The 25,474-nt window shown below is 33.2% G+C and overlaps 3 protein-coding genes across 6 annotated transcripts; 1 reads left to right on the forward strand and 2 right to left on the reverse strand.

Moving 5' to 3' along the window:
* Positions 1-4,174: 4,174 nt before the first annotated feature.
* Positions 4,175-5,698, reverse strand: LOC132638673 (putative zinc finger protein CONSTANS-LIKE 11). Its single transcript, XM_060355476.1, has 2 exons — positions 5,030-5,698; positions 4,175-4,508 (listed from the first exon to the last, which is right to left on the reverse strand). The coding sequence occupies exons 1-2, from the start codon at positions 5,420-5,422 to the stop codon at positions 4,311-4,313; spliced, it is 591 nt and encodes a 196-aa protein (XP_060211459.1). The 5' UTR covers positions 5,423-5,698; the 3' UTR covers positions 4,175-4,310.
* A 4,178-nt stretch (positions 5,699-9,876) lies between these two features.
* On the reverse strand, positions 9,877-14,422 carry LOC132636620 (G-type lectin S-receptor-like serine/threonine-protein kinase At4g27290). Of its 4 annotated transcripts, none has more exons than XM_060353576.1 (7): positions 12,429-14,375; positions 12,082-12,210; positions 11,791-11,969; positions 11,466-11,676; positions 11,134-11,371; positions 10,518-10,662; positions 9,877-10,433 (listed from the first exon to the last, which is right to left on the reverse strand). In XM_060353576.1, the coding sequence occupies exons 1-7, from the start codon at positions 13,759-13,761 to the stop codon at positions 10,134-10,136; spliced, it is 2,535 nt and encodes an 844-aa protein (XP_060209559.1). In that variant the 5' UTR covers positions 13,762-14,375; the 3' UTR covers positions 9,877-10,133. The 4 variants fall into 4 exon arrangements, with proteins under 4 accessions (XP_060209559.1, XP_060209560.1, XP_060209561.1 ...); XM_060353577.1 differs by having other exon boundaries at positions 12,082-12,207; positions 12,429-14,371; XM_060353578.1 differs by lacking the exon at positions 12,082-12,210 and having other exon boundaries at positions 12,429-14,371.
* A 1,461-nt stretch (positions 14,423-15,883) lies between these two features.
* Positions 15,884-16,726, forward strand: LOC132637875 (protein MAIN-LIKE 2-like). Its single transcript, XM_060354899.1, has one exon. It carries the CDS (start codon positions 15,884-15,886, stop codon positions 16,724-16,726), a length of 843 nt encoding a protein of 280 aa, XP_060210882.1.
* The last annotated feature ends 8,748 nt before the right edge of the window (positions 16,727-25,474 follow it).

Consider the following 25,474-nt stretch of genomic DNA (forward strand, 5'->3'; position numbering starts at 1 on the left):
TTTTTTTTTGCGTACTATAATGTAGGCTCAATACATTAAGGATACGTAAACATTCGGATCGTCGTTTTAGGGGTTGAAAAGGTACCCGAAGTAAGTTTTGTTTAAGGTTTAAGTGTTTTATTTTTTAAGGTTTTGATTTAAGCGTGTTTTTTTTTTAATCAAGACATAACTTTATTTTGAATATAAATATAATTCTAAAAAATATAGGGAGAAAAACTAGTTGTAAAGTGGTCAAACTTTAGATGGTCATAACTTTGCGCTCAGACGTCCGTTTTACGCATTTTTTTTTTTTTAACTTGGGTATTTTTTTGAGATCTACGCGGACAAACTGCCGCAAGGCGGTTTGGCCAAGCCGATTTTAAAAAAAAAAACACCTTTTATCCCATTCAATTTTAATTTTTCCCCAAATTGGCGTGAAATTTTTAATTTTATTTACTTATAAGATGATGATACGCAATAGATTACAATGTAAAAATTCCCGGGGTAATGTAGCTGTGAATGTCAATTTCACTTCTGCGGTTTCAATTTTTGAAAATAAAGCTGACTAATTTTCTCGACATATAAAATTGACTAAAATAACCTTACAGTCAAACACTAAGTTTTTTCAAACAAAACTTACTTCGGGCACCTTTTCAACCCCTAAAATGACGATCCGAACGTATATGTGTCCTTGATGTATTGAGCCTACATTATTGTACGCAGAAAAAAATATCAGGTTCTATATAAAATATTGACGTTTCGGAGTCTTGGCACACGACTAATCTTTGGTCAAAGTATGAAATGACACACTAAGTGTTGCAAAAAAAACAATTGCCAATTTTTTTTTTAGTGCTCACTATTTTATTGCGCTATATAAACAAAAAAAAATATTCTTTAGCGCAGTAAAATACTGCGCTAAAGCAGTTAAAAACCTTTTGGCAACGACTTTATTTTCAATAAATCTAAACCCTAAAAATAAAAAACCTTAAGCTAATGACAATAAGTCTTCAAACAAAAATGGACGTCTATGTATATAGAATACTTAAACCTAAAGTTTACAAATAAAACTTACTTCGGACACCTTTTCAACCCATAAAATGACGATTCGAACGTTTACGTAACCTTGATGTATTGAGCCTACATTATTGTATACAGAAAAAAATATTAGGTTTTATATAAAATATTGACGTTTCGGAGTCTTGACATACGACTAATCATTGGTCAAAGTATGAAAAAAAACACTAAGTGTTGCAAAAAATAAAGTTGGCCAATTTTTTTTTTTTTTGGTACTGTTTCTATAACGCAGTATTTTACTGCGTTATAGAATTTGTTTTTTAACTGCTTCTATAGCGCAGCAAAATACTGCGCTAAAGCAGTTAACGGCTCCGTCTCTATGAACTGCTTTAGCGCACTATTTTACTGCGCTAAAGGTAGTTTTGTAACTTTTTTTTTTGTTGGGGTATTTTGGTTCAAAATGATTTTTTTGAGGCATTTTGGTTCCGGATTCCTGGAATATCCCAGCACTAATTTTTTGTACCGTGTTTGGTAGGAGGTATAAATTTATCCTGGGATAAATTTATACCTCCTACCAAACACGGTACAAAATGAAGCATAATTCCAAGGGTGGGATATCCCACCTTATTCCACTAAGGTTGAAATTATTTTATCCCATCTTCCAAATGAGATAAAATAATCCCAAAAGGTCGAATAAATTAATCCCGAGATTATAATCTCGGGATAATTTTGGCTACCTACCAAACCCCTAGAAAGTCACTTGGTTATTAACAGAGAACCTGAAAATATCTCGACTAAAATAATAGGATAGGAAAATATACTTTAATACAAGCAATTTTTAACATCTATGTCAGTACGTGTGTTGCCAAACCTCGGCCATTCATCCCCAAACTTGAATTACAATTATAACCACTACATATGATTCCTTCTGGTAGAACAGGTGTTTATTACACATTTAAGGCTAGCTTTAAAATTTATGCACCAATTGTGTATAATGATTTGATGTATTAATAAATTAAATTACCTGTAATAATCAACTCTTTATGACCCACACAATATAATATAATACTTGTAAAAATAAAGTAAATAACATGATCACCGGAAACAGTCTCTCTACCTTCCAAGCTCCAAGATAGGAATAAAGTCTGCGTACACTCTACACTCTTCAGATCTCACTTTATGGGGTTTAACTGGATATGTTGTTATTGTTGTTGCATTAATTAAGATCTTTATTTTATTCTCAATGAGTTGATTTATAATTCACAAATATTTAGGGCTCGATGTAGACTACAAGTTTTAAACAATATTACACATTGATAGGGACGGAGGAAGTAAACTTGCTAATAAGGTGCAATTTATTTACACCGTGAATTGTATATACTACTTAAAACTTTAATTTCAAAGCTGTAACCAGAACCAAGAGAATGTGCTACTTCTGTCTATTACCATAATAATTTCTTGCCAAAGTAGAGGTGAATAGCTGGTGGAAACTTGTGGTGCAACCAACACACCTTTAATAAACCAAGAACTCTTAGAGGCAGAGGGGGTCCCATCTCTCTGTTCTGTTTTTGTGGATCAAATTCTTGTCTGCATTTAAATACTCCACAGACATTATAACCAGCAAGGCCAAGCGATTTTAGACCTAGTTAAAAGATTATTTTAAAAGACTGTCTAATCGCCAGTTGGCACTAGTTCCTTTTATTGGTAAAAGTGAAAAGAACTTAAAATAAAATGCTTAACACGGTTCAAATATGCCGAAACAGTACCTCCACATCCTTGAGTAATGAGTATAAGCTAGCAGACATATTTGGTTGAAATTTGAAAAATGATTTTTTTTAAGATGAGCTGAAAAATGATTTTGGAAGTTGAAATAGGACATGCATTTTACTTGAAAATAAGTTGAAATTTTGTGAGTAGAAAATTTAAAAAACTTTAGAAACTAGTCTAAATCACTTTTTGAAATTTGAAAAATTCATCCTAAAAAACTGCCCAAAACTGGTCACCTTTATAACCAAACAACATTTTCAAAGTATTTTTCAAAAAAAGTAAAAAGAACTTATGGCCAAACGGGAGGTAAGTTTCCAAATTAGTAATTTTTTGTCATCTAAGTGGCGTTCATTGCTTGAAAATCAGCATATTGATTTGCCTTCCGTCAGATATGATTAATAGTGCCCTTATTGGCTTCCAACAAATTTTTACATTATTCAATAATAGCTCCAAAAGGGTGATATCATATGTCATCTTTGAGAAGTTCCACAGAATATAGTGTGTTCGACTCCCAATTCTTATATCCATTTCCTTACTATTTAGCCTTTGTTTGATACACTATAATTATGTAATAAGGTATTAATAACTGAGTTTGTTATAAGTGGTTAGGCTCTTAGCTGTATATTAGTTGTCAAAAGTAATGATCAGTAGTTAGTTAAGATTCAGTTAGATAGAGCACATGTTGTGCACGTGAGTATGTAGCATGAAAGGGTATATATACTCATTCTGTTATTGTAACAGATATATAAAGATATACAAAAACTGCCTTCTTCTTCTTCTTCAAAGTTCTCTCAATGGCTTCTAGTTAGAACTCAAGTCTAGTGTTAAATTCACTGATCAAACACTGAATTTAACATAAGGTTTCAAGTATGCTTCATCTTACTTAAGTATCCCAACATTCATTACACTTTTTATCATCTCTAAAAATTCCACCCAAATCTGCCTCTCCATAATCAAGTTGACACTAATAGATGCTCATTTCTTAGTATATATTGCATTTTCACATCTCTATGCTCTCATGATTCTCTTGTTAAAACTTCAATACATGTAAGATTAGATTAAAACATCCATTCTAAAGTTTTAAACCGACATCTTTCATCAAAACCAAACAAATTGCAAGACTTTGAAATCCTTTAAAATGTCCAGGATTGCTGTTGCAAAACATATTTTCAGTAGCGGGCAATTTACCCATTACTTTGATATTAGAACACAAAAAGAGAACATGAACCTATACCAAAAGTTCTAGAGACCTATTGCTGACCATTAAACAATAGAAACTGTTCATTTAATATTTTCTTTATAATCCATGGAATTAGATTTGTTGAATTCTTAACATTATCCTAAAACAAAGTTACACATGGTAAAAAGGTACACCCCAATTAACCCCATTATTCAAATTGTCTAAAGATTGAGATGGAATAAATTAAGTCTTCTCTTAATAAGTAATAACCATATATGATGTGAAATTCACTGACTACAAGATTTGGGTAAGTAAAAGTTGAAATGACTTTCTGGAATTACAAAATTAAAAATAAAAGCTAGAAATGACGTTAAACTTTTACCACACTGGATCTCTTCAATTTCAACCCGACCCGATCCGTTAACCTCTCTTCAGTTCTCTGGATCTTTGAAGGCGTTCTCATCCTCGTTGAAAATGAGTCAACAGCAATCGCCGCCCCTTCATCGCCGCCACGCGCCTCCGGCGGCGCGTCAACTTCCCGATGAGATGTTGAAGTTCCACTATCATCCTGTGATGAAGGAAAAAATAAAAAACCACAATCATTCATTGATCTAATGTCATTAAATCGTCAAGCAAACAAATAAAAATTAAGAATTAGAAAACAGATAACGGTAAAAAAACACATTCAAACTATCATCCTGTTACCATGGAAAAAAAAAAAAAAAACACAATTATCCATTGAATCTTATGTCATTAAATCATAAGAAAACAAACATAATTATGAATTAAAAAGAGATAATTGTTAAAGACGCACTAAAACTAATATTTTTTCGCCACTTTCACACTTTTAACCATCAGTTGTCTCCTTTTTTTTCTATTCATGTATTAAAAGATATCTAGTTGAGTAGTTTAAGTAAAAAAATAAAACAACTGATAATTCACCTAATCAGCTTCGGAGTATATATTACTTCAAAGATGGTGATAGTCCAGCCAGAAAAAAGAAATAACTGATAATTAAACAGTAAAACTCGCAGGTATGTTTTTTTTACGATTAACTCAATTAAAAAAAGCAAGAGATAAAGTCCATACATCATCTTCACGCATTCGCTTCAAAGAGAAACTTCCATAGCTATTCAATGACTCCTCATCGCTGCTGGATGAACTCGAAGGCGGTGGTGGAGGCGGAGTAGATGACCACGGAACAACCTGAATATCCTCTAAATCAATCTCCTGCTCAATATCATTTTTATTTTCTTCTTCGTTGGCGCACCGCTCACATAGAGAGATTGTTCGGCCAATCTTCGTACCTGTAGCCGACCAAGCTGTTGGCGCTTGGCACACGTGGCATAGTAACGACCTCGAGTGCTTCGCTACGAGAAAGTTCGCCGAGTGCACCTTCATATCACATTCCCAACACAAATTCGCCTGGTCTGATTCACAGTATATCCTAGCCAATCCATTACAAAGTTCACAATTTTTCATTGCTAATAAGGAAAAAATAAACTTTTGTAAGAGAATATTGAGAACGAATTATAGGGATGGAAAATTGGAGTAATTCTGTTTGGAAAGAGAGAAAATTGAGAGAAGAGAAGTAGGGAATGGTGTGATCAAAAAGGAGGACCAACTTCCAACCCTTAGCTGAAACAACCTCAATTTTGAATAAATTCACGAAATTACCACGGGTTAGCAGTTTAGTAGAGGGGTATTAATGGGATCTTGAAGACTCAGAGAAGCGAGAAGTAATCCCCCATCCCAAAATAAGTATTACTACTCCTTGCGGGCAAAAACAACAGAAGAAGAGGTTTTGTAGTATATCAAAAACGTATTTTATTCTTTTTTAAAATTTATTTTGATATATTCTTAATTTAATGTTTATTATAGTTTTAAAGCTTCTCTTAATTAAGGTATTTTAGTCAATATACCTTTTAAGTTTTAGGAGTAAGTGAATCCTTAATTTATGTGCTTAAGTCTAAAACCTCAATTATTTTGAATCGGATGGAGTATCTTTGTTTCAATTTGTGTGTTATTTTTCATTTTTCGTGATTTAAATTATGTAAATTTTGGTTAATATTTTATAATTTATATAGTTTTTAAATATCCAAATTTTAAATTTTATAATATTAAGTTGATCTAATTCAATTTAACTTCAAATATTAATTAAATTTACTCTCCGAAAGCGAAAGATGTCATATAAATTGAAACTGATAGAGTATCATTTTAGCTCTTTTCATAAGAAAAACAATAAATAAAAGGTGTCATTAGTTAGTTGTCCTTATTTATTACTTTCTCCGTCTTAATTTATGTAGCACCTGACTTGACGCAGAGATTAAGAAATCAAGTAACAGTTTTGAAACTTGTGTTTCAAACAAACTTTAGTTATCTGTATGGCTATAAATTATCTCATAAAGTTATAGAAGATGATTGGAGAATCTTCTTCGGATACACTTACTGGAAAATTTGGATGTTGCGTAATAATGCTTTTTTTCAAAATGAGTATCTTTCAGTCGACAAAAAGATAACAACCTTTGTTAGCATGGTTACAACATGTGCTACTTCTTGGCTTTCGTTGAAGAATATTGGGGAAGTGTCTAACAACAAGCACATAGTTTCGTTCTTCTGGTCACCTCCTAGCGTTGGGTGGGTAGCTTTGAATAGATGGGGCTCTTCGAAGGAGTATTTTGATGAGAACTACAGGCGGTGTATTTCGTGATTCTGATAGCAGGTGGCTTGGAGGATTTTCAATCAAAATTTGAGTTTGTACATCATTTAGAGCACAACTATGGGGAGTCCCCATTGGCCTTCAGGAAGTCTGAGACAGACGATGGCACCAAGTTGCCTTGCAAATTGATAATGCTAGTGTAGTTCAGGTGCTGCAAGCTGGAAGAACTGTGTGATCTCTGCTGCCTCATCAGAATGGTAATATTGTCAACCGCATTCGTCACCTCTTGACTATGAACTGGGTGGTCTCTGTTGCCCATATTTGCGAGGGACTAATTCGATTGCTGATGGGTTGTCCAATTTGACATTTAGTTAAGAATTTCGCTTTGAATGTCATTCACACGTGCCTTTTAGCATTTCTTCGCGTGCTGTTGGAGATGTAGTTAGGGTCTCATCCCCTCGCCTAGTTTCGAGCTAGTTTCTTGTTGTTATTTCTCTTTCAAAATAAAATAAAAATTAAATTGTTTCTAAATATAGAAATGTGACATTCTTTGTTGAATAGACTAAAAGTGTGTCATATAAATTGAGACAGAGAGAATATATATTTTTTAGAATTGCGCACTACTAAAGAAGCAATTCTTTAATATAATGCAATTTTTAATTATTGTCTTGAATTTATAAAATGACAATTATTTTGGGCTAATGTTTTTTCTTATTTTGGGACCGAGAGATGTTCAGAAACGGACAACGAAACGACAGAGTTCTAGTGCGGAGCTCTTTCCTGCGGTTCAAACGAGATATTTCGTTTTGGGCAGATGACGTGGCAGAATGAGCCTGAGGGGAGAATTTGATTTGCTGACGTGGATTCATTTGGGCATAATTTTAAAGGCTGTGGGCCACGTGAACCAATAACTAATGGTAGGAGTCTGTTGGGCCCACAGGACATCATTGACTATTTGAAGAAGATAAAGATGCAAATATCATTGAGAATTTTATAAATACTCCATCTGTTCAAATTTATGTGATATAATTTAACTAGACACAAAATTTAAAAATAAAAGGAAAGATTTTTTAAATTTGTCGTCCAAAACAAGCCATAAATATTTATATGGCTGTAAATCATATCATTAAAGATAAAAGAGAAAGTTTCACGTTAAGTTATTTTTAAATACTCCCTCTATTTAAGTTTTTGTGAACTTATTTCCTTTTTAATTCGTGCCAAAATGAATGACCTCTTTCCTAATTTGAAAACAAATTCACTTTATGAAATGATTTAAAGCCACACAAATATTCAAAACTTATTTTGAACCATAAGTTTCAAAAGTCTTCATTCTTTCTTAAATGTAGTGTTCAGTCAAATGAGTTCACATAAATTGAAACAGAGAGAGTATATAAATGTATCATTTATTTTGAAACAAACTAAAAGAAACGTGTGTCACATAAATTGAGATAGAGGGAGTATCATATAACGATGTTAGCATTCTATTTCTATTGTACCAAAAAAAGATGTTACCATTTCTATAAATACTTTCAACTAATTATTTGACAATATGAATTTTCAAAATATAGTAACTCAACGGAATATATGTGTAAAAATTTCATGGGGCTTGGGTTTTATTTTATACGAATATCAAGTATTAGATAACTTTATATAAAAGTATCTTATTCTTCTAACTTGTTCTATACGGTCAATTTTTTTTGTAATGACAGTATTTATCTGAAATCTTCATGGCTGCTATAGTGAGATACTATTATGTATATATACTGACATTTGATGTTTGGATCTCATTTAGCTGTTCTAAACAAAGGTACACAAAAAATTATTTTTTCTGTACTTTTTATGTTATAAACGAAAACAAATACACTTCTTAATTTTAAATCTCCTTAATTTTAAATCTTAATTGATTGTCATATTTCATTAATTAAAATTTGAAGTGATTGATAAATCTATAACTTTTGTATTGTACCAATAAAAAATTAAAATCTAAGGAACATATGCGTTTAAAATTAATTAAAAATTTAAATATTTCAAGTTTGATGTAATAATTCTACAATGGTAGGTTGTTTCGTAAATTCTAGTATCTTAGTGATAATATAGCACTTGCATTGACAAAGAGTTTTGTCCAAAGTGTCAGCAAAAAGGAATTCAATAGCTTTCCCTTGATGATTAATATAAATATTTTAATATTTCATTTTTACACATAATATGTTTCTTATAAAATATTATTACACATATTTGAGTATGACTGTTATAGAGAGATAATTTTATAAAGAGTGTACCGCTATAATGAATGACACTACCGTTATAGGTAAAAAGATGTTATAGAGAAGTAAATTATATTATGAAAAATCAGACCGTTATATTGAAATGTAGTTATAACGAATAATAATTATAGAGAAGTTTGACTGTAATAATAATTTTTGAATTTATAGCACTTGAATATGATGTTTTGAAGAAATTTATGGCAGAATGAGGCTGGAGGGAGGATCTGATTTGCTGACGTGGATTCATTTACGCCTAGTTTTAAAGGCCGTGGGCCACGTCAACCAGTAGCTAATGGTGGGAGTTTGTTTTGGGCCCACAGGACACCATTCGACTATTTGGGTGAATAATCTGGGATATCCTTCTTATCCACTTATGCTAGAACTATTTTATCCCATCTATGAGATAAAATAGTCTCAAGATATGAAATAAATTAATCTCAAAATTATAATTTCGGAATAATTTTGACCATACACCAATCGACCACTAATAGTATAAGGGCTAAAGCCGCTTAGTAAATGGAACGTCAGCACATCATAACGGTAGTCAACTCATATGTAAAACTTGCGCTTACATAATACATAAAGTAAATAAATGTTGGTCACCATAACGATGCTCAGTGAATTTCAATAATTTCCTAACTAGAGCTGGAACGAGACTCAAAGAAATATGAATGCATTATATAAATTCTTAAAATAATGGGAACATTTAAAAGAAAATAACCTTAATAAAGGCACATATGTTAACTCACCTTGAATTCTCTTTTCAATTCAACGTTAGCTAATAGAACGTGCCACCACTTGGTACCTCTATTAGTAATCTGGATTCAGAAACCATTTAGGTCACCACAAGGTGTAATTTGTTTAAATTTAGCATTGCGCGAAATATAAAAATGATATATAGCAGTTTTTCATTTTTTGAAGATACTGTAATGTACTCAATGAAAAAGCATTGGAATTGCAATTCCTAAGAAGCTGAGAAGAAGAACAACTTCTGAACAGAATTAGTCGTGTGATTAGAGAGAACAAAGAGATATACTATTTCATCTTCAAATGTAATGAGCAATACAAGAATTCTCCCAACTTATACCTACTAACTACATAACTAATATTTCTCCAATCAATGACTAATATGCCCTCCTTATTTACATGAGATGACAAGTCTACCCTTCCCTCAGTAACATGGCATATAACATATACACTCATCTCCCTGGGGAAAAAGTGAATCACATAAATATCAACTCAAATGTTTGATACACTTATCTTCCCATATTTATCGACCTTTCTCAATTGTAATTGTTAACTCATTGTTGGAAGATAAAGTTGTAGATGTACTAGAAGCAGTTGGTCTTGCCACAAATGCTGGTTGATTTGGTCTTGGAAGAGTACTCATGCTTTCACCACCAAGCATTAGAATAACATTGGACATATTTGGACGATCACTAGAGTTTTCTTGTACACATAAGAGACCAATATTAATGCATTTTATTACTTCATCTATGTTACATGTACTTTCATGTAACGATTCATCCACCAAGTTGATTGCCTTCTCTTCCGTCCACAATCTCCAAGCCTGCAATTGCACCATAATGCCAAAATAATGTCATAAAGTGAACATCAAATTTTGCAAAAATGGTCAATTGATTTTTTCGCTCACATGTCCTAAGAGGTTTGTTCCTTCATTGTAAAATCCCGTGTTTCTTCTGCCGCTGATGATTTCAAGTATAACTACTCCAAAACTAAATACATCTGACTTAGTTGAGAATAATCCATCCAATGCATACTCCGGAGACATATAGCCACTAATTAAGACCGAACAATCACACAAATATTAGTAAACAGTTTTGAATCATATCGTAAAAAACAGAAAAAGAAATTCTTAACAAAACCGAGGGTCTATCGGAAACAACCTCTCTACCTCCCAAGGTAGTGGTAAGGTCTGTATACACACTACCCTCCCCAGACCCCACTGGTGGATTACACTGGTCATGTTGTTGTTGTAAATTATTAATCAGACCAATCAAACTGGCTCTTTAAACTAATCACAATATTAAGCATTTAGGGGCGGATCCAGAGTATTTTTCGACACAATGTATAGATTTTTATGTAAATCCCACGAAAGTTTGAATGGATATTAGTTCCGAGCACATTATTCCAAAAGTACAAATTTCAGTGTTAAGAACCTTAAGGTTAAAGCCATTAATAAGTAAAAATCCTGGATCCCCCTCTGTGAGCCATAACTCTAAACATTAGAACTAATATGTTAAACTTACTAGGTTCCAACGACTTTGCTTGTATTTGCTTGTGTGGTGTTTCCTTGAACAATCCTTGCTAAGCCAAAATCCGAAATCTTGGGATTCATTCCTTCATCTAGTAAAACGTTACTAGTTTTCAAATCTCTGTGGATGATTCTCAACCTTGAATCATGGTGTAAGTATGACAGTCCACGGGCAATTCCCAATATAATATTGAATCGCTTTTTCCAATCCAACAATATCCGATTTTCTTTGTCTTGTATCGAGAGAAATTAATATCAATTAACCGCAATAATAACTCTTAATTTGATCAAAAGATAAAATAAAAAAATTAGCAAGAGAAAACTAACCAAATATGAATGTGTCCAAGCTTCTATTTGACAAGTACTCGTAAAGTACAATCTGTTCGTTTCCCTTTACGCAGTAACCCAAAAGTCTAACAAGATTTCGATGTTGAAGTCTTGCAATTAATAGCACTTCATTCTTGAATTCTTCTATGCCCTGTCCAGATTGTGTTGATAGCCTTTTTACTGCAATATCTCTTCCTCCTGGAAATTTTCCCTACGTAATATATAAAATGTATCAAAATAATGAACTCAGTTTTAATTTATATAGTTGAAAACACACAGAGGGGTAAAAATAAGTTACGAATGCATATGTAAGATCTCAAATGACCTTATAAACAGGACCAAAGCCTCCTCGTCCGAGCATGTTTGCCTCTGAGAAGTGATCTGTAGCAGCTAATATGCTTTCAAAACTAAAAAATGGAACATCGATAATATTTTCATCTTCATTTGTCAAATCATTAATGGCGTTTTCGCTACTCTGCCATTGATCCAAATGATTCCTTTGGACTAAAGAAAAATCGAATATCATGAGTTAGAAACACTATTTAGATAGAGTTGTGACCCAAAAAATCAAGAACTATTGTTATATATAACATCTTCTCATCTTATTTGGATTTACCTTTTCTTTGTGCAATCCTTCTTCTAAAGTAAATATAGGTAAAGCAGCATACTAGTAGAATTATGACAGATACTATTGCAGGAATAATGGCTTTGACCCTCATCGAAGATTGCTTCTGCTTCGTTGCTGCTAGATAAAAAATAAGTATATATCTACTTAGAAAACTTGAGGATTGAAAAGTCAATTTGACAGAAGAATTTCAACTAACTACAAGAATGTGTCATCCTGTTTGTCAATCAAAGTATTGTGTTTTTGAAGGTTGATAACAAGTCAAAAAAGGGCTCTAAAATGGCTGCAGCAATGACACAGTTGCATAACATTTGATTTTAGTTCAAAAATTCAATTACCTTGGTCACTTGGAAAATCAGAAGCAGCGAGTTTGATAAATAAATTTCTTCCTTGTTGATCATCTTGAGGCAGTTGTTGCAAATTTAGTAATTCTCTGCTCCAATTTAAACATTCACTGCCATCATAAGCATAAGCAGTACAAGAACAATTATTAAAACAAGTAGATTCACATTCCGTCGCGCTTGTAACTCTGATAGTTTCATAGTATTTCGGTAATGTCACACGGGACATCAACCAAAACTTGTCCTTAAAGGGAGCACTGGAACTACCGCAGATTAAATTTGCTTTCCTAACACAACCTTGAGAAAAAATATTCAAATCCCAATCGTTGTCTAATCTAGGAACGAAACCAGGCAAACAACTGCATAATGAACTTGAGTTAGGATTGCAAGTTCCAAATGCCCCACAATAAGCATAGACGTTACATGGCTGTGCCGGTCGAAGAAAAAATACATTCCATTGCTTAGAACTATCAATCCATGTGAATTGCTTCAATTCCCCAGTGACATCAATCACGAATCTTGATATGAGTAACGGACTATATAAGGTATAGGTAAACGAAATCTCCTTGTCATCGTTGATATAAGTATTGTTGACAGTAGTATGGGGCTTAGTATGTGGCAAATTGGTAAATGTATCTCCATTCCATGTTCCACTGCTCCAATATTCCTCAGTTCCGTTCCACATGGCTCTGAACGCGCCACCTATTGGATCGATCTCTATAGAGAACGGCCCTGAACTCGGATCCTCTAAACTCCTCCAGGATGTGATGGATTTCAATTCTTTGGTTTTTTTATTGTAGCTAATTTTTGATCCGGGCACAAACGTATTGCTAAGATGGTCAAAACTTTGCCAGAGTATTCGAGATGTTGAATTTATTCCATCTCTTAAAACAAAATTTCCGTCATCACCAAGAACAGCAGTGACAGAGTTAGGATTTTTGGAGTTGACATTTGTTGACCATATTATTCGTCGCGTCCCATTCAAGAGGACCAAATTTCCATTCCTAATTCTGAATTCTGCATTACCCATCTCAGAGAAAGAAAGTTTTGTTTCCCTATTTGCTACCCACATGACAGTTTGTGGGCTTATGTCTTTGTACCATATGCCTAAGTAATAATTTGAAGTGTTTTGTGTTGCAAAGAATCCCAACTCAAAGTTTCCACCAGAAGAGACAATAGTAACACCAATAATGATAGATTTTTTTGCATCAATTTTGTTTCCAATTGATGCATAATGTTGGTTCTCTTGTCCAAAAATGGGAGAGGAATTGAGTGATAAGAAAGTCAAGAGCAAGTAAAACATCACAAAAGAACTTACTTGGAACTCCATATCTATTGCTGCACAAAACTATGATCATCCAGAAAAGGGAAATCTTATAAGATCATTTAAGTGCTTTTGGATTTTGCACTGAATGGTGATTTTTGTGGTATAACAAAATATATGGTCTTAGCTCTTTAGCCTCCGTATGAGAATTTAAGAAATTGTAGTCAAATCTTATAGTGGAGTACCAACGTGGACAAATAATATTGCTCTGCTTCGCAATTTTCTCCAGTTAAATGTTCCAAAAATGTTTCTCAAGCACCACTCACCCTAGAATTTTCCAAAGAAGCTTCAATGACTTTGAATAGTCCTTGCAAAGAGAAAAGAAAAATAACTAAAGAGTTCCAAACTGGGAAAGAACGAATTTTGAAAGACTTTTCATAGCTATTGTACCCTTGTGTGCTCTGTTCGAGTCCGGCGCCAAAATGGCTTGTTTGTGGAGCTAATAGACAAAAATAGGATGTGTTTTTTTTAATACCAAAATGGGTATTTCGTTGGTTATCCAACGAAATACCCACACTCAATACTGTTCCGGTCCAGATTGTTGCATTTCGCTACACTTGTAGCGAAATGTAACAATTTTTTTTTTTTTTTGCATTTCGTTTGTATTCCAACGAAATAGGTTTTTTTTTTTTTTTTGTATTTCATTTATAAAAAAACGAAATATGAATTTTTTTTTATTTCGTTCATATAAAAACGAAATAGGAAAATATAATTTTTTTTTTTTGTATTTCGTTGGTATATGAACGAAATAGGATAATTTTTTTTTTGTATTTCGTTTATAAAAAAACGAAATAAATATTTTTTTTTATTTCGTTTATATAAAAACGAAATAGGAAAATATATAAAAAAAAATTTGTATTTCGTTTATATAAAAACGAAATAGGAAAATATTTTTTTATTTTTTTTTGCATTTCATTTATATTCCAACGAAATAGGAGTTTTTATTTTATTTTATTTCGTTCATATACCCTTTTTCTACTCTCCACTTTTGCCCTAAATTATTTTACCTTATCCTCTCCATTCTCCATTCTCCATTTTCCCTTCTCCATTCTCCATTCTCCCTCTACCTCCATTCTTCCTCTTCTTCCGTTCTTCATTCTTTTCTTCTTTTTCTACTAATCCTATCACAAGGATTCCTCAACTTTTGCTCCATAATCTTCTTCAAATTGAGGTAATTTATTAATTTTATAAGTTTTTACATATATTTTTTTATTTAGTCATTATAAATTAGTTCACATTTATTTTTTTGATTTATTTATATCTTATACTTAGTGTAGTAGACTATAATAAAGAAAATAAAAGTTACAAGTTTAATTAATCAATAGTTGGTAATTTCAGTCGTTGCTTCAATTAAAAAAAGCTTTAAAAAATGTTAGTAGAGTTTATTGGTCAACGAACTACAATTAAAATACTAAAAAGATCATCGAAGCTACTGATTAAAAAGGTATAAATTTATATTATAAAATGTTCTTTTAGTTAGTCATTTTCATAGAACAACAGTTAAAAAAAAAGATGAAGAAATTGTGAGGAAAGTAAGATTGTTAAATATAACATAAAGATATTTGTATCATTTGTTGGGTCATTTTCTATGTTCAAATTGTGACTAGTCGTTGGAGATTATTTTCTGTTGATAAGCATGAAGAATTTTTACTTTTCAAATTAAAAGTATAAGATCAAGAAACTGTGAGGAAGTTGGACTTGTTTTTGAAGCTAATAGACAAAAATAGCATGTCCTTTTTTTTTAATACCAAAATGGGTATTTCATTGGATAACTAACGAAATACTGTTTCAATCCGGTAAAAAAAAATAATTAACTGTCCTTGCATCCCCTATCCAGTCATATGGTTTGTTTTAAATAGAAAAGAAGTAATTATATGTAAGATGAATACTATTATGAAAATTAATTATGAGCTTAACCAAAAGTTTAATTACATTTCGTTGACCACATAGGGAACTGCAATTATTTTTTGACAGTTGTACTCTTATTAATTTTTTTTCTTTTCTCACGTGATAATATATCTTGCAGTTTGACCTTTGTTGACTTTCCTATTGAATATATAGTAAACAATTGTGTAATGTGTTGTCAATTATTCTAACAGCAGTGGCTTGGTGTTGCAATGTTATAGATATGGATCGCCCCAAAGTCACTGTACATCCAGGTCTAGAAAACTATGATTTATTAATACTCCAGCAACAACATCGATCCCAGGCTGTGTGGGATGGAAAATTGACTGGACAGAATGCGTGTTTAACTATACGTCGTGCGAATCATGAATTCTGGAATCACGTGAGGCAATACCCTTTACATAATCACATCCTTAATTACTTTGAGAGGTGTGGATTTGGGGGAGTTTTAGCAGTAGGTAATGTGCAGTATGATGAAGGAATCATCACTGCACTTATTGAGAGATGGCGTCCAGAGACGCATACATTTCATATGCGGACTGGCGAATGTGCCATCACACTGCAGGATGTCGAGGTGTTATATGGCATTCCCGTGCATGGCCACCCATTGGTGCAGAGAAATGTTAAAAATATTACTAAATCAACGTGGCGGGAATTGATGTACGACCTTACTGGTTGGTTGCCCGGAGAAGAAGCAATTATAGGTAATATCTTGTTGGTAATAACACAATTATCTAATCATTTGGAAATCTTAATTGCCAAAAATGATATTATTAATGAACACACTGATGAGGCTGAGGTACAAAAGAGGGTCAGGTTTTACCTGCTTTGGTTGATTGGTGGCACTATATTCCCTGATAATACTGGTTCAAAGCTTAGTTTACACTTTTTGCTTGACACAATAGACCTTGATGCAATAGGCGGGAAAGCTTGGGGAGCAGCAGCATTATCATACTTGTACAATTGTCTATGCCGTGGTTCGATGGCTAATAGCCGTGATGTTTGTGGATTTATTGCTTTGTTACAGGTACGTGAATTTCAATATTATATTGCTCTACTTCAGTAGAAATAAGAGATCAAGCAGCATTCTTATAACCACCATTACCCAGATTTTGAAAAATAAAATTAGGAACCGAAATTTGAGCTTTATTATAAACACTAAATGTACCACTATATATAATGCAATCTGGATTATTAATATTTGTGTATATATCTAAATGTCAGCTAACCATATTTTCTTGAGTTATCACGCTAACAATTTAAAAGTATTGCTTGATACACGTTTAAATAGTCAACTTCTCTGCTATCTTTTAAATAATATTTTAGATTTCTTAGTGTTATAATTTGTATAATAAATCATTAAAAATTATAATATTGTTGAATGGCTTGCACGACAATATTAGCGCATTATCGGAACCCAACCATAACAACACAATTTTCATGTGTATTTTCGGGTTATTTTATTTAATTCAAAAAATATTTATATATTTAAATTTACTTATACAGGTTTGGGCTTGGGAGCGAATAATCCCGATGCAGCCATTACTTCGTCCTCTAAGAGTAAACGAATGAGATATTGTATTTGCGCAGAAGTGGACCCGTCGTGGAGTTCGTGAAAGCGAGGCGCGAGCTATGGTAGTAGTTTGTAGGGATGTTTTAGACAACTTAACTGATGATCAGGTATTTTTCCTTTAAAATTTTTTTGATAAGAAATGTGAAAAATATAACAACAATAGATTTTTTATAGATTTGTTCATTTTTTGCTAACTCGTATTGTGATAATGGGTTGATTTTGTTTTAATTTGTTATAGCTAATTTGCTACAACTTGCTACTGGTTTTGATATTTTTTATTAGCTTTTCTCTTTTAACATAATTAGTATTTTGTCTAGGTTTGTTTTAATGGCTAGAAGGTTACTAAACTATTTTATTTTGTTTTTATTTCCATCAAAATCCATTATGGAATTTTCAAGTTAGCATGTTCTTGTTATGCTTTGGAACTGAATAAAAAAAAAAGTGCTCCTAGAAAGGATTTGGTCATGATACGCTTTCTACTATTGAGTATTTTTTATTCTTCATTTGCACGGTTTGGAAATGATGAAATTTTGTGTATTTAGAAGGAAGGAAATTGCTTGAATGTTCTAATCTCTACTTAACTGAAAATGCATAATGGATGTTTGTTGTAATGAGAAAATGTATAATTTGTATTATAAATTATAAATGACTGTATAATATTTGTGCTCTGTAGCAACCAACCACATTAGCTTCTCAAGATCAGAGTTAAGAAACTTTTTGTTAAAGTTGCTTTTTAAATGTCGAACACAAAATCTATGATGTGTGGTGGGTGGCTGTAACCATTCATGTGTCATTACACATTGCAAGATCCCTTGGTGACGGTCAGAAATTAGTCCAATGCCTTTTCTATCACAAACAACATGTCTCCATAATAAACTGAGAAACCAAGTCCATGACTCATAGCTCTCACGTGCAACTATATCATATTCAAGTGGAAAAATATTTCCGTTTGCATCAATGCCAACAACAATCAACAATTTCATCTCATACTTACCATAGACATGGGTGTCATCTATTGAGATGACCGGCCTGCAACTTTTGAATCCATCGATACTTGGTTTAACGACCCAGAAAAGATACTTGAAGATGTGTTCGCCTTGCATTGTAGTTGACTCGTGTGTCCACTCAACAATAGTGCCCGGATTGAAATGTTCTAGGGCATCCATGTATCGAGGCAATGCCCTAAAAGAACCTTCGAAATCACCATACACCATCTCAAAAGCTTTCTTACGCCCTTTTTGCGCTTTTCTATAACTAGGAGTATAGTGATGGATGCCTTTTATAGTTTCCTGAACAAACTTAATACTGATTTGTGCATTGATCATAACATATGGTATCAACGAAGTAGCAATCATGTTGCTATTCAAATTGAAATTATCCTCTGTATAATCATCCGTGTCACAATTATGTGGCTCAATCATTTTTCCTGCTTTCCACATACCACTTCCGATCAACGAAAAACGGATCATCCAACTACAACCTTCCTCATGCTGCTTGCAAATAACCTTCCAAAATGTACCTTTGGCTTGATCTGTTTTAAATTCTTTTTTGTGGACTATATTATAGAGTCTCACTGCACCTTTCATTTGCTTCTTGCTGTGAAATAACATACCTATTTGCATGTACAAGAAAAAATATCAACTCCTAATTACACCAATTAAAATCACAAATTTCAAAAATAATATATTATTAAAAAAATTAGTCGCACCAAACTAACCTGATTTGATAACTTTAGGATTACTGGAATTCCAAAGTGCAGCCCGAACAGACTCGTTATCTCTCATGTATGCAAAATCTTCCGGTTCTACTTCTTCTGTATTATCCAAATATGGGATCACATTTGAATGATAATTAACACTAAGATTACTGGGGGCCGCAACATCTTCATCAGAATCGTCACCGTCGGCAGACGATTGATCATCGTCCGTCCCTTCATGATCTAATGGACTATCGCTATCCGACTCATTTATTATATCATTAGCTAAATCGTTATTGCTCACAATTTGTGTGAGCTGAGTCAATGTGGGGTTATCTTCAAAATCGTTATGCCTATAAATAAGAAAAATTCATAGAATTTACAAGTCAAACACAATTATACAATCCATGAATAAAGTGAATAAAATATGATTATATTTACCTATCACTGTCCAATTCACTTGGACCAGAATGTGAAGGGTGTCGTACATTACAATTCAAATTATCCAACTGCATAGTAGCATTACTTGGTCCACCCGTCTCACGATTCTGTCCACTCCAATCAAAGTTATGATCGTCCAATCAAAGTTGGATAACCAACGAAATACCCATTTTGATATAAAAAAAAAACGCATTCTATTTTGAGCTATTAGCTCCAAAAATAAGTCATTTTGCCCCCGGACTATATTCTCTTGTCCTTCTGTTTGTGGTGCGAGTCATATCATCTTTTTGTACTCATGTAATCCAAAAAGGCAGTGAAAAGGTACAAATATTGCTGACCCACCTAGATTAGGTTACTCAGCTAAATTAGCTACTCCAAGGAAGCACAATTCACTCCTCTGGTGAAATGAAGTTCGATGTAATTTTTAGTGGTAGACGATCTGATGTATATTTGATAAGTGGTGATTTTATTCACTTGTCACTACCTTTTAATAAAAATGTTTGGTTTCAGGTGTTGAATTAATCCAATTGGCTTAGCTTGGTGAAAAATGAGTTGAAAAAGATCAAAAACTGAAGCTAGAAGAAAATTGTGTTGAGCCAAGTGCTGACCGCCGTAAGTGAGTGTTGACCGCACTAAAAGGCCACTGAGGAGCCGTAAAGGGAGACCGATTGCAGACTGCAATGCCGAAGTGTTGAGCACACTGACGCACTCGGAAACTTCAGAGGGCTGGTTTGAATTCAAGAATCAGGAACTACAAAAGCACGGACCGCAACTAAAAAGTGCGGACCACAATGTCCAAGTGTGGTCCGGAATCTTCCAACTGACCACACTGTTGGAATATATATTATTAACCATGTGTTTGGATATAATATTTATTATAGAACAATTATTTATTCATTGTTTAATAAAGAATTAAATAGATCATGTACCAGTATGTGTGTCCTTTACTTATATAGTAGATGATTTAGTGTATAGAGTTTAGCTTATACACGGAAGATTAAATCGTCGGTTCTTACAAGTATAAAATTTATGTTCACAATCTAAGATGGAAATTGGACAAAGCCATCGGTATGATTGTAGCCCAAGATTAATCTAATGTATCTTCATTATGGGAACGGTATAGTTTCGTCTTCTTGTGCTAGTACATTTTGTATGTATTGAACGGACCAAGTAGAGATAAGTGTATTTGTACTGAATATATAAAACAAATTCTCTAGTTCATTAAATGTACTTATACTCTTAATCTTGATATAATTATTATGATCAATGTGATTTGTTCATTATTTTGATTTACTAAAAGGTACGACTCAATTGCGGGTCTATGTATTCCTGGTGAATTGGATAATGACAAATTACATTTGTGAAATAATAATTAGTTGATAGAATCCATGTCTTGACTTTGAGATTGATGATACCCCTTTATGCATGCTTATAAGTCTCATGTGAAAACTCTGCAGGTGGATTTTGTATCCGTCACATGATGTAAGTTAAGCAGAAATATAAAGGATTCAATTAGTCAATGAATTAAATTGTCAGTAATTTAATTTAATTGATTGGTATTTGTAATCTTAACATGGGGAGTTAAATAAGTTTTAATGTATGATTTTGAAATTGAACTGAGGAGTGCAGTTACGATTTTTTAGTGGAATAATTCATAATTTATTATGGTATGATTAATTCAGATTTCTTGAATTAATTCCATAATAGGAAGCCTCGATAATTAAATTTTGTGGTCCCTGTTGTGCCCGAATAATAAAGAATTATATGGAATATTATTTCTAGGTGGAAAATAAAGACCCAATAGGTTTTGGAAAAGGGGAAAACCCTAAAACCTGTAGTTATAAAATAAGGGTCTTATTTCATAAGAAGGTGGAGGGTTTTTACAAGTGTCTACTCTTTTTCCATAGAAATTCGCCCACACGAATTTCACAAATTCTGGTATTATTCGGGTTACACAGCAGAAGACTGTGGAACTGAAGGATGACGATCAACTGGATGGTGTGTGCTCGTGGTTGAAGATTCGATTCTTGGTCGCGGTCACGCTTCAAGAGATAAGTATCAATTTTATGTTTGATTAATATCTTGATTATGTGTTGTCTATATTACATGAAAGTTTGACCCTCGCTATTTGCTTTCGTTGCGTATGCCTGTATTCCAACACACACTTCATCACTGAGCTGCTATAGTGTAATTCAAGCAGTGAGGAGGACACATATAAAGTGCTGACCGTACCGTGTCCCCAAGTAGTGGCTCGTCTCCACTTATTATTATTTATATACTTTTTTATTATTATTATTTTATTTTTTTACTACTACTTAGAAGAGGGAGTTTGGTCGTCCCTCTTCGTCGTCCGTTGATGGGCCCCATTAAAAAAAAACTACTACTTAGAAGAGGGAGTTTGGTCGTCCCTCTTCGTCGTCCGTTGTTGGGCCCCATTAAAAAAAAAAACTTTTGGGCCCTATATTAAACAGGCCCTAAAAAAAAAGAATTGTAAAAAGAAAAAATTGTGGATCCCATATATATTAAATAACAACTAATATTTTAAAAAATTGTGGGCCCCATATTAAATATCAACCAGTATTATAAAAAAAAAGTGAATTTCATATTTAAAAAACAAACAATGTTAAAAAAAAAAAAGTGGGCCCCATATTAAACACCATGCGTATTCGTAGCAAACACTAATATAATAAAGTTTTAGATACGGAGCACAAATTACAATGTTATATCAATCGTGTTTTGAACATAGTACATATAAAAAAAAAAAATTGGGCCTCATATTAAACAGGCCCATAAAAAAAAAATATTAAAAAAAAAATTGTGGGCCCCATATATATTAAACAACAACTAATATTAAAAAAAAAAAGTGAATCCCATATTTAAAAAACAAACAATGTTAAAAAAAAAAGTGGGCCCCATATTAAACACCATGCGTATTCGTAGCAAACACTAATATAATAAAGTTTTAGATACGGAGCACAAATTACAATGTTATATCAATCGTGTTTTGAACATAATACATATAAAAAAAAAAATTGGGCCCCATATTAAACAGGCCCATAAAAAAAAATTATAAAAAAAAATTGTGGGCCCCATATATATTAAACAACAACTAATATTAAAAAAAATGTGGGCCCCATATTAAACACCATCCAGTATTAAAAAAAAGGTGGAACCCACCACATCCAAACTCACGGGAAAAAAAAAAGTGAACCCCATATTAATAAAATTAAGTCATATTAAAAAAAAAAAAGTGAACCCCATATTAACAAAATCAAGTAATATTAAAAAAAAAAGTGAATCCCATATTAAAAAAATAAACAATGTTAAAAAAAAAATTGTGGGCCCCATATTAAATACCGTGCGTATTCGTAGCAAACACTAATATAATAAAGTTTTAAATACGGAGCACAAACTACAATGTTATATTAATCGTGTTTTGAACATAGTATCCCATATTGACAAAATCAAGCAATATATAAAAAAAAATGAATCCCATATTAAAAAAATAAACAATGTAAAAAAAAAAGTGCAGAATTTGTGTTCTTAGCAAACACTAATATAATAAAGTTTTAGATACGGAGCACAAATTACAATGTTATATCAATCGTGTTTTGAACATAGTATATATAAAAAAAAAAAAAAACAATTGGGCCCCATATTAAACAGGCCCATTAAAAAAAATTGTGGGCCCTATATATATTAAACAACAACTAATATTAAAAAAAATGTGGGCCCCATATTAAACACCATCCAACATTAAAAAAAAAAGTGGAACCCACCACATCCAAACTCACGGGAAAAAAAAGGTGAACCCCATATTAACAAAATCAAGCAATATTAAAAAAAAAAAGAAATTGTGGGCCCCGTATTAAACACCGTGCGTATTCGTAGCAAACACTAATATAATAAAGTTTTAAATATAGAGTACAGATTACAATGTTATATTAATCGTGTTTTGAACATAGTATCCACATTGATAAAATCAAGCAATATATATATGTCACGACCCAACCCCGTGGGCCGTGACTGGTGCCCGAGCTGGGCACCCGTACGTACCTGTTTACCAAATCGATATAACCATATCTTATTCGCATTCAGCATATAACAATTGACACAGATTTTTTTTTCTTTCTGAGACGGTCGCGTATATCATACATATCAGACCAAAGCATAAATACATACAAGTCGTTGAGGCTGTCATAGCAAACCACAAACGTAATCGAACATCAGTGACCCACGACCCACATATATGTCTACAGGCCTCTAACAGACATAACATAATCATATGACGGGACAGGGCCCCGCCGTACCCCTGAATATACACATATATGTACATGGCAGAAAGGTATGTACCAAAAGATGGGCTCCGGGACAAGGGAGCACTCCAGAATAGCAGAACAGGTAACCTAGACCGCCGGATCTCTTATACGAGCGTCTGTACCTGCGGGCATGAAACGCAGCCCCCGAAGAGAGGGGGTCAGTACGGAATATGTATTGAGTATGTAAGACATAAAATACGGAAAATAGAAACGTAACCAGAACAACGGTGCAAGAAAGTAGGTGCAATAGTCAGAATACCAAGATGCTTATTTTCCGAACGTACATCATACTTACAGGTGCCATATGTTGGAAAAGTACCAAAAACGAATAAATCATCTAGAGCACCGCAATGATTACTTCCCAAACACAGATCCTACGTGCTGGCGTCATATGTCTCCATATACGTATTTGTATAACCAATCCATATATATATACATATCATATACTGCCGTGGAATGTACGGCCCGATCCATATATACATATCATATTGACGTGGAACGTACGGCCCGATCCATAATATAGAATACACTGCCGAGGTACGTTCGGCCCGATCCGTCTATAACATATACTGCCGTGGAACGTACGACCCGGTCCATATAAACATATACTGCCGTGGAACGTACGACACGATCCGTAATATCATTTATAATGCCGAGGAACGTTCGGCCCGATCCATAAATAATATAACATATTGCTGCGGAACGTGCAACCCGATCCATAATATCATATACATACCGTCATATCACCTCATATCATATCTTATCATATCATATTATACCTTCAAACGTGTTATCATACTTACGGACTCCTTTTAGAACATTTTCCACGAAGGTTAGGGACATTAAGACTTACCGAATTCTTTTAGAAACACAATTCTCTTACTTATATCAAATACTTATCAGAATACTCGTAACAGACCATTTATGTCAGATTACACACCCATATCAGAATATTCATATTAGAGCATTTATATTAAGATACTTACACCAAATACTCATATTGAAATACTCGTATCAAAATGTTCATAATAGGATACTTATATCAAAGTGGGAAACACTTATATCAAATCACTTGTCGGACTGTTTATATCGTGATAGTCAAATCAGTATATTCGTATCGGAGTTTCTAGATACCTATCTCGGAGGGCGCATACGAATCAGAACAAACCCGGAACGGTAGCCAAAGGTTTTCCTTAACTATTGTACGGAAATGAACCAAATAGGGCAACACAATTAGGTCTCGGGGACTGTGGGCCCACCCCGGGTCAAGTCGAGGTGGCGTACGCAAATTACATATATTAAGCCTTATGGAGTCTCTCACAACCATCTTAGTGTCATTTGGTTACATTTGGAAAATTATAGATGCTTCAACACTTATTCGAACAAAGCATGAAGAATTGGATTCAATTCCATTGAATGAAAACGGGGCAATTTCAGATTCGGATTGCGAGGAGTAGAATCGTCCCCGAGACTCATAACCAAGCCTAATACATCTAAGACATGCCAAAAGAAGGAAAGGTGAAGCCTTACATACCTTTTCCACTTCTTACGCTACTCCAAATTCAAATCCCAAACTCTCCAAAATCTACAAATGGTCACAATTACCAAATATTAATTATAAGCCCTTAAGAATTGAATCTTAAGTTAACACCTTTCTACAGAAATTTGGGCAGCATCTCCCCTGTTTATATGCCTAGCCCGAATTTTTAATTCAACAGCCAACAACAACAACAACAATACCAACATTAATTATAATGTTTCCAACTCCAAAATATCTCATAAAAC

Source organism: Lycium barbarum, chromosome 4, assembly GCF_019175385.1.
Source record: "Lycium barbarum isolate Lr01 chromosome 4, ASM1917538v2, whole genome shotgun sequence".
Taxonomy (NCBI): domain Eukaryota; kingdom Viridiplantae; phylum Streptophyta; class Magnoliopsida; order Solanales; family Solanaceae; genus Lycium; species Lycium barbarum.

Excerpts from the sequence above, each read along its gene's own strand:
- LOC132638673 (XM_060355476.1), bottom strand. The coding sequence starts at position 5,422 with ATGAAAAATTGTGAACTTTGTAATGGATTGGCTAGGATATACTGTGAA. Across the intron at positions 4,509-5,029 it reads AGCGAATGCGTGAAGATGAT|GATGATAGTGGAACTTCAAC; the intron begins GTATGGACTTTA and ends CCTTCATCACAG.
- LOC132636620 (XM_060353576.1), bottom strand. The coding sequence starts at position 13,761 with ATGGAGTTCCAAGTAAGTTCTTTTGTGATGTTTTACTTGCTCTTGACT. Across the intron at positions 10,663-11,133 it reads AGCAAAGTCGTTGGAACCTA|TGGCTATATGTCTCCGGAGT; the intron begins GTAAGTTTAACA and ends GGTCTTAATTAG. Across the intron at positions 10,434-10,517 it reads GAACAAACCTCTTAGGACAT|GCTTGGAGATTGTGGACGGA; the intron begins GTGAGCGAAAAA and ends GTGCAATTGCAG.
- LOC132637875 (XM_060354899.1), top strand. The coding sequence starts at position 15,884 with ATGGATCGCCCCAAAGTCACTGTACATCCAGGTCTAGAAAACTATGAT.